This window comes from Garra rufa, chromosome 22 (genome assembly GCF_049309525.1).
Source record: "Garra rufa chromosome 22, GarRuf1.0, whole genome shotgun sequence".
Lineage (NCBI taxonomy): Eukaryota > Metazoa > Chordata > Actinopteri > Cypriniformes > Cyprinidae > Garra > Garra rufa.
Window position 1 is genome coordinate 10,360,782 of NC_133382.1, and position 12,832 is coordinate 10,373,613.

Genomic DNA, 12,832 nt, shown 5'->3' on the forward strand with positions numbered 1-12,832 from the left:
GAAATGTGAAGTTTATCTTTTTATAAAACTTTTTGTTTTTTGTGAAAACCTGTATCTGAACTTTAAACCACATTTTTACAGTTATTTTACAGTTAAATATGATACCATAGACATTGCCATTCAAAGCTTGATGATATTAATTTTATTTGTGCAGGTTTTTGGTATTAGAAAGTCCTACATTTGATTTTACAAATCCTGTAAATACCCTGATTAGCAAAATCCCTGCTTTTTAAATATATTTTTATTTATTTATATGGGCCATTCTACAGAATTGGTCCAAAGACAAAGTTGGAAACATTTGGAAAAATTGGTCACTACCGAAACACAGTAAAATGTAAGTAAATAAGAAAGTTACATTCACCAATGAAGATTTAGCTTACATCTTCCTTGTAAATATATTTTTTCTATTTTATTAAAGTTCTCAGAGGTAAAGCAATAATAATTACAATTTTAACAACATTCCCAGTTTGATTTTTGAGATTTGTTGTATTTTGAATTCAGTTTTTCTTTGTAAAAGGCAAAACATTGATCATACTGATTTCAAACTTAAGGATTCATTAGTTTGAATATATTTTTAACCAAACACTACCATAACATCTTAGCTGATAATTCAGTACACTTTATTTTTGACAAAAAATCCCATGTTTCGGTAGTGACACCACATCACATTAGAATTTTTACTTACATAGTAAAACATACTAAAATACAAAAAAATTGCATAACTGTACTAAAGTTTTGGATTATATATTCCATTTTGTCACTACCGAAATAATGATAACATGTTTCGGTTGTGACTGTTTCGATAGTGACAATTTTTGGGAATAACACACGAAAAAACTAAGATGTCACTACTGAAACTTCACCAAATGTTTCGGTCGTGACTGTTTTCGTTAGTGACAATTTGAGATACTAGATACCTAGCTCAAAGATGCTAATCAGCACATGGTTAGCTAGCACTGTTCTGAACAGTTGTACACATATACAAACTAAATGAAATGGAATAACTCTCAAAAAATTGTTCAATTGCAGAAAAAGGTGTTCAGTAGTGACATTCTTTAAAGTTACACACAGATTTTTGAACAGGAATATTTCCTGATCTTAATTTTAGGGTGTAGTTAAAGTCAGTCTCGGTGAGTGGACTAAAACACTGTTTTGGTATTAACATGAAAAATGCGAAACACGTTAAAGAAGATTGGACAGGCTGTCAAATCATAAAGTGTTTTTTAGCTTGTACACTCATAGAAAACAATGTGTTTAAAGTTTTAAAAAGACATTTTTGTTTTGCTAATGTTGTTGCTGGTTGGAGAACATGATTTATGACCCATAATCAGCCAAATAGGCTAATGATTTGATATGTGTAACCTGCCGCGGTTGATTTTTCACTTGCATCTGGTGGGTCGGCTTCAAGTGTTATTTTCAAACACTGATTGCAATATTAAATCAGTTTTGTTAATAATGTCAGAGGGCTTTTATTGGCCCTATAAAATCATTTTGTGAAAAGCATTGATATTTAATTTTGCATGGGTTGCACTCATTTATCTGAGGCTCATAAAAATTACTTGCAATTAATTTGCATATTCCATCTTCAGCTTCACAGAGGAGAAGTCGTCGTTTGAGTATGGTCAGGTGAATCATGCCTTGACTGCAGCAATGAGGACTCTGATGAAGGAATATCTCATCCTGGTGACCCAGCTGGAGCATCTCCACAGACAGGGCACACTCTCCCTGCAGAAGCTCTGGTTTTACATACAGCCCACCATGCGTACCATGGAAATCCTGGCCTCCATCGGTAAAGTTGCCAATGCATGTGTTTACTGTTAAAGGGTTCACCTAAAAATTAAAATTAGCCCATTATTTATTCACCCTCAAGCCATCCTAGGTTTATATGACTTCCTTCTTTCAGATGAATCAAATCGGAGTTATATTATAAATGTTCTGGCTCTTTCAAGCTTTATCATGGCAATAGGGTGGGTGTTTCTCTTTAACGTGTCAAAAGAAGTGCAATAAAGTGCATCCATCCATAATAATAAGTCTCACACGGCTCTGGGGGGTTATTAAAGACCTGTGGCGAATCGATGCATTTTTGTAAGAAAATATCCATATTTAAAACATAATAATCACTTAAATCTAGCCTGCGCTTACTGCTGTACATGGAAGCAGCTTCGGGCGGATAATGTAGGACATTGGCATTGCGTATGCGCCGCTCAGTACTGACAAACGTGGACGCGCAAGTGGAGAAATCGAAACAAAGCAACGGTCACAAATTAAAAGTACAAAATGAGGATTTGTAAAGAAGAATGACAGATGATTTCAATATAAGCCAATAGGAGACAGGTTTTCCGTGCTAAAGTAAGGAAAATTTGCTTCCTTTGCTCCTGTAAACAAACGTTGGTTTTCACAAGACTCTGTCTCGTGAATAAAGTGAATATTAAGTTTTGAATATGGATATTTTTCTCACAAAAATGCATCGATTTACTGCAGAAGGGTTGTATTCACCCCCCGGAGCTGTGTGAGGCGCTTTTTATAATGGATGGATGCACTTTATTGGAATTGTTTCGACCTGTTGAAGAGAAACACCCGCCCAATGCTATGATAAAGCTTGAAAGAGCAAAGACATTTTTAAACATAACTCCGATTGGACGTTTAGGATGGCTTGAGGGAATAAATAATGGGAGAATTTTCATTTTTGGGTGAACTAACCCTTTACAAGAGCAGCACTTAGTATTTTGGAAGTGTCAACAGGACTAATAAGTTAATTTTTGCAGTTTCTTAAAGAATATTTTTCATGTTCATCGATAGCTGGTTCTTAATTCTTTACCTTTATTAGTTGCTCCAGCCTTCTTGTTAAGTTTGTCAGGACAAATGTTGATGTTGGCTTGACAAAGCCTTATCTGAAAGTTTAAATAACATTTTTAAGTTTGATCGTTGCACAGATGTGATATCTCTGCTGAAAAAACAACAACAACAGAAACCATCACAGAAATTCCACTACAAATGCCATTACAAACCATCAACTGTATTAACCATTAAAACCATTAAAAATGGTTATGTGTTTTTGGACATATTCCATTAGCATTTAGTGGTTTTAACAAGCCACCAATAGAAGGTGCCAAATTACCAGTAGAGACCCAGAGAAACCATTACAGTTTAAATTAAAACCAATACAATTCTCATTATAACCAGTAAAACCACTACAAATTCTAATGTTTTTTTTTGTTTGCACATTGCTTGTGTGATTTATCTTGTTTTAGCATGTTGCTAGCATGTTTTATTGTAGACACTGCCAAAGCAAACATTTGTATTTCTAAAGGCAGCATTGGTAAAAACCATGTTTCTGGGTGGTTCTATTCACCCGCACTTATCGCCAACACTGTTGACATGCTCATGTTAATGCACTTTCTCCCTGCTCTCTTTCATGTAGCCACTTCTGTTGACAAGGGTGAATGTATGGGCGGCTCAACCCTCAGCCTGCTTCATGATCGTACTTTCAATTATACTGGAGACAGCCAGGCTCAAGAGCTCTGCCTCTATTTGACCAAAGCAGCCAGCGTCCCCTACTTTGAAATACTTGAAAAGTGGATCTATAGAGGCATCATTAAAGACCCATACAGGTAGAATACGAGGCCTGTGAGCCATTTGGTACCCTCTTGTAAATGCTTTTTGAATTAGATTTTTTTTTAATCATTTTTGTTTTTTAGTATGAATTACCCTTTTTTTATTCTGGAGTATTTCCAGAAACATTAGTTGACATTAATAAGCTATGTTTGAAATGCTACTTTTTGGAATTTGTATTTCAAATATACAGTTGAGATCAAATGTTTACATCCACCATTCAGAATCTGCAAAATGTTAATTATTTTACCAAAATAAGAGGGATCATACAAAATGCATGTAATTGTTTATTTAGTACTGACCTGAATAAGATGTTTCACATAAAAGATGTTTACAAATGGTCTGTTTATAAGTTTACATACACTTGATTCTTAATACTGAGTTCTTACCTGAATGATCCAGAGATGTGTTTTTTTGTTTAGTGATAGTTGTTCATGAGTCCCTTGTTTGTCCTGAACAGAGAAAATCATTCAGGTCCTACAAAGTTTTTCAGCTTTTTTTTGTGTATTTGAACCCTTTCCAACAATGACCGTATGATTTTAAATCCATCTTTTCACACTGAGGACAACTGAGGGACTCGTATGCAACTATTACAGAAGTTTCAACAGTGCATTAAGAGCTGGGGTTGAAATTTTTCGGACAGAATAGAGATGTTTACATTTTTCTTATTTTGCCTAAATATATTATTTTTTTCATTTAGTACTGCCCTGAGGCTACAGAAAATAAAAAGGTTAAAAAATAAGTTAACCCTGAACTTCAAATTCAAAAAGTAATCACCCCCTCAATCCATCATGTTTCCTTCTGAAGCATCAGTGAGCATTTGAACCTTCTGGAATAGATGTATATGAGTTCCCTCCATTGTCCTCAGTGTGAAAAGATCTCAAAATCATACCGTTTTTGTTGAGTTCAAAATACACAAAAGTGCTTGTAAACCAAAGAAATTGTGGTAATTGAAGATTTTTCCTGAAGAACAGCAGACGGTTTAACTGTTCAGGACTAACAACTTAAACAAAAGTTTACATATGTAAACTTTTGAATGGGGTCAATTTTTCTAAATTCGACTTATTTTCTCTTGTGAACTGTATGTAAGCATATTTTATGTGAAATATCTTATTAAGGTCAGGACTAAATTAACAATAACATGCATTTTGTATGATCTCTTATTTTGGGAAAATAGTTACCATTTTGCAGATTCTAAAAGGGGGATGTATACTTTTGACTGTTTATTTTATGTTTATTTTTTAATTTAGTGAATTCATGGTTGAGGAGCATGAGCTGCAAAAAGAGAAGATTCAGGAGGATTATAATGACAAATACTGGGATCAGAGATACACTATTGTCCAGCACAGGATCCCGTCATTCCTTCAGAAAATGGCAGATAAGATATTAAACACAGGTGAGGAATTTTCATTTATGAAACATTAGCTCAGTTTCAGAATGTAGTTAGACTGACATTTTAGTCATCAATAGAAAGCAGCTGCTTATGTAGAGAGTAGTTGCTACTAGAAAGCAGGGGTACAATGGTAAAAATGCAATAATAATGGTTATAATGTCCTGTTGCAAATAATAGAGTGGCTAAATGCATTATTTTCATAACCAGTCCTAACTTCTTTCTCATTTCAGGCAAGTATCTGAATGTTGTGCGAGAGTGCGGTCGTGACGTAACCTGTCCAGATGCCAAAGAGGTTCTCTACACGCTTAAAGAGAGAGCGTATGTGGAGCAGATCGAAAAAGCATATTACTACGCCAGTAAGGTTCTGCTTGACTTCTTGATGGAGGAAAAGGAGCTTGTTTCACGCCTGAGGTAAATCTTAAAGGTTTTAAATTGTATTTTTCTGGCAGTGTTTCCTATAGTCATGTCAAATCAAGTCTCAATGTTTCAATGTCATTATACAGAAAATGTATGTGTCAGTGTTTAAATTAATTTAAACTCTAGTGAACAGGAAATTAAATGTCAGCTTAAATTTATAAAAAGATTTTGTTATTAGGAACAAAGAAAATTTAAGAAATTGGACATAGTAACATGCTATGTAATACAATACCATTTTATTTGCTTTCATTAAGTATACTTAACATGGTTCTTGGCTCACTGAGAATCGGATGTAATAACCTGCTGTCAGGTATGTGAGTGAGTAATCTGAGCCAGTGGCGCCGTTTATGAGCACTCTTCATTTGTAGCACGTCTATAAGCTAAGCTTTTTTTCACAGTGTTCCAGACACCAATATTTTAATGATTCAGAAAAGATGAATCACTGTCTGGCCAATTAAGATTTTTCTTATGAAGATAAAGGTGATTTTTTTTTTTTTTTTGCTACAGCAACTACAGCAGACCGTGGGGGTGTTTTTCAACTTCTGACATCATTTACTCATCCTCATGTCATTCCAAATGCAAGACTTTCATTTATATTCCATGTAACCAAATTTTGACCATTTAAAAGGAGTGTAAAGGCATAGTCCATATGTATCAGAGTATGTGAGCGGAGCGGAGTGGAGCGTTGTGATTTTGAATGGAGGAGCGGATTTTTGAAAAGTCGGAGTGTCGTGGTTTTCACTCGCTCCAAGAGCGCTCCACCACCGCTCCATCATGAGTACAATTCATGCCAACGGTCCGTAATATAACTGCATATTAAGCAAGAATTCACGTGTTAAACATGTTTAGCTAGCTTGATAGAGATGGATCACTTAAATCAGAAATAATGTAAAGGCTATGATGATGGCAATGGACATGAGCGGTAAATTATAGTTCACAAGGAATTAGTTTGTTCCTTCTGGATACTGAATATTTTCAGGTGACAGCATGATTTAAACAGGTACAACACTTATTCACACGCAGTCGCTCTGTCAATAATGCATTAAACCAAATGTAATGGTATCCGATTTCAAATGAGCAGAGATCTGTAAGAAATGCAGTGACCTGTAGGTAAAATAACTGACGAAAGCGTATTGTTATTTTCATTACAAACTTTGCTTTTTAAATATGAACAGAAGTCTCGAGAATTGGGAACATCATGAGGGGGTGAGTAATGCCTTTAAAAAAACAGATCATTTTGACGGATTAATTCTTGAAAGAGTGACAAATCTTTTTCTCCTTACAGGCTCACAGCTTACAACTTCTTTTTTTGTTCTTTGGGTTTTGTGGCATCACTGTTTTATCTAAAAGATTATTTGGTATTGTGTAACAATTGTGAACTGAATATCACCTCAATATCTTCGAATGTCTTACATTTTGTGATGCAGGTCAATCAAGCATTACTTCTTAATGGATAAAGGAGACTTTTTCGTGCATTTCATGGACTTGACGGAGGAGGAACTTAAGAAGCCGGTTGATGACATCATTCCTCCGCGACTGGAGGCCCTGCTGGAGCTGGCTCTGAGAATGAGCACTGCCAACACAGATCCCTTCAAAGATGATTTAAAGGTCAAAATGCATCTGTCTTCTCAACAGTAGCACTTTGCATATTTAATTACTGCAGTATTTAAAATATTTTAAAAAAATATTATTATAATTATTATTAATTGTTTTTTAGTAATAATAATACAATAATGCAGCAATAATATAATAATATAAAAATCTAATTTTAAAATCTAGTCACAATTTTTAAAAATCTCAATTACATATTTTTAAATCGTCCAGCCCTACAAGAAACAAAAAACAAAACAAAAGCAAAAGCAAAAAAAACAGTAACTGAAAATGGAAATGACATCCAGTTATTTAACGTTTCATTTGTGAAAGTGGTTATTGTGACTCATCTAAGTGGTTGTATCATTTTGATTGAAAGTCTTTTAACGAATGGAAAATATTGCGCATTGCCAAAAATAGTGAACAAGCCATCACTGAAATTGCGTTATTTACCATTATTGTTCTTTTCCAGATTGACCTGATGCCCCATGATGTTATCACCCAGCTGTTACGTGTCCTTGCAATAGACACCAAGCAAGAGAAAGCCATCATTAATGCAGAGCCCACAGAGGTGTCACTTAGTGGCCTGGAGGCTTTCTCTTTCGACTACATCGTCAAGTGGCCACTTTCGCTCATCATCAACCGGTACTCAGCTTTTCTGTATGGCTATATAGCTTTCATTTCAAGCCCCTTGATTGTAACTATGGCTCTGTGCTTCTTAAAAGAAATGGTTTTGGTTTCATTTACCTAACCTTGAATCATATTGTTCTAAACCTTTATTCCATGCACTTATTCAGTAGAAATCCATGATTTTGGAAATGTTGCTCAATACACACTGCGTGATCAGAAATGTTGGCCATTACACACCATGCATATGGAAATGTTGCACAAGACACACTGCTTGATTTTGCCCGTTACACACAATGTTATTGGAAATGTCACACGTTATACACTGTGCTTTTGGAAATGTTACATTTTACACACTATGCTACTAGAGATGTTGCTTGTTACTACACTATTGGAAATGTTGGACGTTACACACTGCGCTATTAAAAATGACACCCGTTACACTACATTATTGGAAATGGCTCCCGTTACACATTATGCTATTGGAGAAGGAAGCTGTTACATGCTACGTTATAGGAAATGGTGCACATTACACACATCATTGGAAATGGCACACGTTACACACTATGCTATTGGAAATGGCGTACATTACACACTACGTTATTGGAAATGTCACACATTACACACTACACAATTGGAAATGGCGTACGTCACACAGTACGTTTTCAAAAATGGTGCATGCTTCACACTATGTGATTGGAAATGGTGCCCATTACACACTACGCTATTGGAAAATTGTGGACGTTACACACTACATGACCAAAAATGACACGTTACACGCTACATGATCGGAAATGGTGCCGTTACACACTATGCTATTGGAAACGCATTACACACTACTTGATCAGACATGGTGCCGTTACACACTACTTAATCGGAAATGGAGTATGTTACACACTACACAATTGGAAATGGTGCACATTACACACTACCTAATCGGAAATGGTACATATTATGCACCATGTTATTAGAAATGCCACACGTTATAATTATATAATTGGAAATGGTCATTTTACACTATGCTATTAGACATGGTGCGCATTGCATAGTGTAATGTGTAGTGTAGGCGATATGCTCATTTTTCATATCGTCCTATCGTGAGCCTGTGAGATCGCCGATATTATCTACTATACTATCGGTCAAATTGATTTAATTATCTATGTACTAAATTCCTTATTCGTTTGGTAAGTATGGTCTTGTTATTGGGTTTCCAGTTTCCTTTCAGTTTCATTCTCTGCTATCCGCTATCTTCAGTGAGTGGTAAATGTGCGTGCAAGAATGGAAATGAATTTATCGTTTTTTTTACCCGTCATATAGCGATAATGTTACCACTGTATGTCTGATCGTTGTTGTCAGTTCATGTTGTTCAGTTCAGAATGTGGAGAAGCGATGCGAGTGTAATCACGTGCAATTGTTTAGGCCATTTTATGATGCTATCGTCTGTCGGCACAACCCTGGTATTACACACTAAGTGATTGGAAATTGAGCATGTTACACACTACTTTATTGGAAATGGTGCCTGTTACACACTACACTATTAGAAATGGCACATGTTAACAGACTACGTGATTAGAAATGCCTCACACATGATTGGACAATGTCGCACATTTCACACTACGTGATTGGAAAATAGCGCACGTTACACACTACATGATCTGAAATTGTGGACATTACACACTACGCTATTAGAAATGGCACATTACACACTATGCTATTAAAAATGCCACATGTTACACATATTGGAAATGGTGCCTGTTACACACTACGCTATTGGAAATGACACTTGTTAACACACTGCATGATCAGAAATGGTGCAGATTACACACTACGCTATTAGAAATGGCACATTACACACTATGCTATTAGAAATGCCACATGTTACACATATTGGAAATGGTGCCTGTTACACACTACGCTATTGGAAATGGTGCACGTTACACACTGTGATCAGAAATGGCACACATTATACACTATGCTATTAGAAATGCCACGTTACACATTACATGATTGGAAATGTCGCACATTTCACATTTCGCACATTTCTATGTGACCTATGCTTCATACATGCAATGCTATTGACAATAGACTGCCTTTTTTGCCTGTAAAATGTTACAGAAAATAATTTGACCTCACCTTTACAGTCTTTTAACACAATGCTCTGTTGTACAGAAAAGCCCTGACAAGATACCAGATGCTCTTCAGGCACATGTTCTACTGCAAGCATGTGGAGAGGCTGCTCTGTAATGTGTGGATCAGCAATAAAGAAACAAAGCAATATTCACTGCACTCTGCTAAATGGTGAGAGTAAATCTGTATTTTGACCTTGGACTGTGTATCTTCAAGTGAGCATCTTATTAAGCATCTCTTGTATGTTGTAGGTTTGCTGCTGCCTTTGCATTAAGACAACGGATGCTCAACTTTGTGCAGAACATTCAGTACTACATGATGTTTGAGGTTATGGAGCCCACGTGGCACAACATGGAGAACAACCTGAAATCTGTAAGTCAATAAAATAAAATGCTTTATGCTTAATTATGGCTCATGAATTCAGAACAAGTAGTTCTTTTATGTAATATTTAATCATATTTAAGTCAGATTTATCTCATTTCTTTCCATAATAAGCATATAATTTTAATGCACAAGTATCATTTTACCTTATTAAACTTTAATTAATAGATTGCTTTAGTATATGACATCATGATTCTGAAATTTTGGTTGCTGATTAATTATAAATAATTGTGATTAGTGGTACTATTTAAACGTAATACTTTGCATATTTTACAAACATAAAAAAAATGTTATTTCCTTTAAAGCTAAATGAATATATAAAATGTATGTGATAGTTTCCATTTTATATATGTGTAATGTACTTGACATATACATACAGTCAAGGCCGAAATTGTTCATACCCCTGGCAAATTCTGACTTAAACTTACTTTTATTCAAAAAGTGGCATGTCCAAAATTATTCATACCCTTCTCAATAATCAATAGAAAAGCCTTTATTGGCTACAGTCCTTTCCTGACTTGTGAGCAGCCACATGCGCAGCCGCAGGTCCTCAGTGAGCTCCTTTGTCTTAGCCATGACCCTCCACAAACCAGCAGCAGAGAGCTTCTGTTTTTCACCTGTTGTGTTGATTAAAAAAGCTGTTCACAATGAAGCAGGGTAATTAGGATGCTTTAGAACAGCTTGGACTATTTGGAATGGTATAGAACTTTGGATTTTCCTATAGACTGTGACCGTTTGCAAATGGTATGAATAATTTTGGACTTGCCACTGTTCAAATGTAAAGTAAAAGTAACTTTAAGTCAGAATTTGCCAGGGGTATGAATAATTTCGGGCTTGACTGTACAGATATGTAATGTCTAGAGTGCTTGCATAATTCCATTAAAATTCCTTATTTGTATGCCAGGATCCATTATTGGTTTGAATTTAAAGAACACAGTGATCATGGTTCTCTCAAAACATGCTAATCAGGCTGATGTAATAATCGTGATAGGTCTGGCTGAGCGAAACTGGAAATGTTTAAATTAATTCACAGTGCGTTCTTAATTTGCGTGTCTTTTCTTAGGCTTCCAACATTGATGATGTCCTGTGCCATCACACCAGCTTCTTGGATAACTGTCTGAAAGACTGCATGCTCACCAACCCTGAGCTTCTCCGCATCTTCTCAAAGCTCATGTCTGTCTGTGTTATGTTCACCAACTGCATGCAGGTAAAAATACAGACATTATTAATTATTTTTCTGGGTTTGGTACGATTTTCTTTTTTCTTTAAATTCTTAATGGTCCCAAACATTAGTGTACATAATTAAACTGTACATAATGTAGTACAGTATATATTGTATATGTGTATATTTTGTTTTAACATTTTAGATTTAAGTATATAGTTTATTGTTTGTCTTTGAGGGGTCTCTAGTGCATGTTGTGAAATGTTATGTCAAGCTCTTACTGGAGTGTTTATTTGGATTATTATCCAGCGGTTCACTCATAGCATGAGGATGGACAGTGAGATGAAGCGGCTGACTCTCGAGCACGGCACTATGGAGCGCTCTTCAGCCTCGGCTGAGCGGACTGAAGAGGCAGAGAAAAAAAGACTGGCCTCTAAAGTGAGTCACTTACATTGTTTTACAGTACTTAAACTAAATAGGCACTTTAAAAATAGGTTGTGCAATCTCTGATGCCATAAATAAAAAAACCATGATTGTTATTTATTTTAATCTTATCTGTTTGTCTTGATCTCAGTTCCTAGCTGAGCATGTGGATGCCCTCCAATCTGACTCTGGGTTTGAGGCGACCATCAGCAAGTTTGACAGTAACTTCAGCACCTTATTGCTGGATCTGTTGGATAAGCTCAGCATTTATAGCACCAATGACTGTGAACACAGCATGATCAACATCATCTACAGGTGGGTTGTGAAAAAAACATTTTCATTACATTTTCCCTCAGTGCATATATTGCTGCTTAATGATTTAACCTAAGCATTGACAGTAGAAATGTGTAGCGCAAGTTTTTGAAATCTCCTACTTTTGAACAGCTTATACAACCCTCATTAAAATTCAGTCTGCTCAAGAGAGGTGCTTTGAATAATGAGTTGTCTTTTTATAGGCTGGACTTCAATGGCTTTTACACGGAGAGATTGGAGAAAATGGCCATTGAGAGGAGCCAGAAAACTGCTGCATAGCATCATCCATTATGAAATTCAATTGTTTTTAAAGTGTTCAGAGTGCGTTTTGTCTTTTTTTTTTTACAAAAAATATATAGTAATATTTCATGGTGCTGTAACATAAAGCACTTAAAGCCTTGTTTAATTTTTTCTCCTTTCTGTTGGAAATTTATTTAATTGTCTTGTACAAATTTAATGAATTCTACCTGACTGAAAACCCAATATATTAAAGTAAAATGCAGCTTTGTTCACTCTTTATTATTCTTTCCCTGTCTCTTCTTCTAAACAGTTGTATTACTTCCACATTGTTATTTTCAATGACAAGATAACACAGAGCCTTAATGTGTTCATGCTTTAACTAAACTTCTCCACTTTGTCCTTGAATATGTCTGACAATTTCAAACTAAGCCTGACTTGAGCAATATATTCAACTGGGTAAATGTTTAGAGACAATATTAGCATCTGTTTGTGCTTCACAAACTAGTTCCAATTGAAGCCAAAGAAGCTCAACAGCTACATGTAGTGGT

General features: G+C 35.5%; 1 protein-coding gene across 2 annotated transcripts in view; it reads left to right on the forward strand.

Moving 5' to 3' along the window:
• tubgcp2 (tubulin gamma complex component 2) overlaps positions 1 to 12,561 on the forward strand; it is a 20,057-nt gene extending 7,496 nt beyond the window's left edge. For both annotated transcript variants that reach the window (XM_073828286.1, XM_073828285.1), the window contains exons 7-18: positions 1,590 to 1,789; positions 3,422 to 3,611; positions 4,863 to 5,008; positions 5,236 to 5,416; positions 6,850 to 7,030; positions 7,485 to 7,657; positions 9,809 to 9,937; positions 10,018 to 10,138; positions 11,211 to 11,354; positions 11,619 to 11,747; positions 11,884 to 12,047; positions 12,248 to 12,561. In XM_073828286.1, the coding sequence (XP_073684387.1) occupies positions 1,590 to 1,789; positions 3,422 to 3,611; positions 4,863 to 5,008; positions 5,236 to 5,416; positions 6,850 to 7,030; positions 7,485 to 7,657; positions 9,809 to 9,937; positions 10,018 to 10,138; positions 11,211 to 11,354; positions 11,619 to 11,747; positions 11,884 to 12,047; positions 12,248 to 12,323 (1,834 nt within the window). In that variant the 3' untranslated portion in view covers positions 12,324 to 12,561. The remainder of the gene's footprint in view (positions 1 to 1,589; positions 1,790 to 3,421; positions 3,612 to 4,862; positions 5,009 to 5,235; positions 5,417 to 6,849; positions 7,031 to 7,484; positions 7,658 to 9,808; positions 9,938 to 10,017; positions 10,139 to 11,210; positions 11,355 to 11,618; positions 11,748 to 11,883; positions 12,048 to 12,247) is intronic.
• The last annotated feature ends 271 nt before the right edge of the window (positions 12,562 to 12,832 follow it).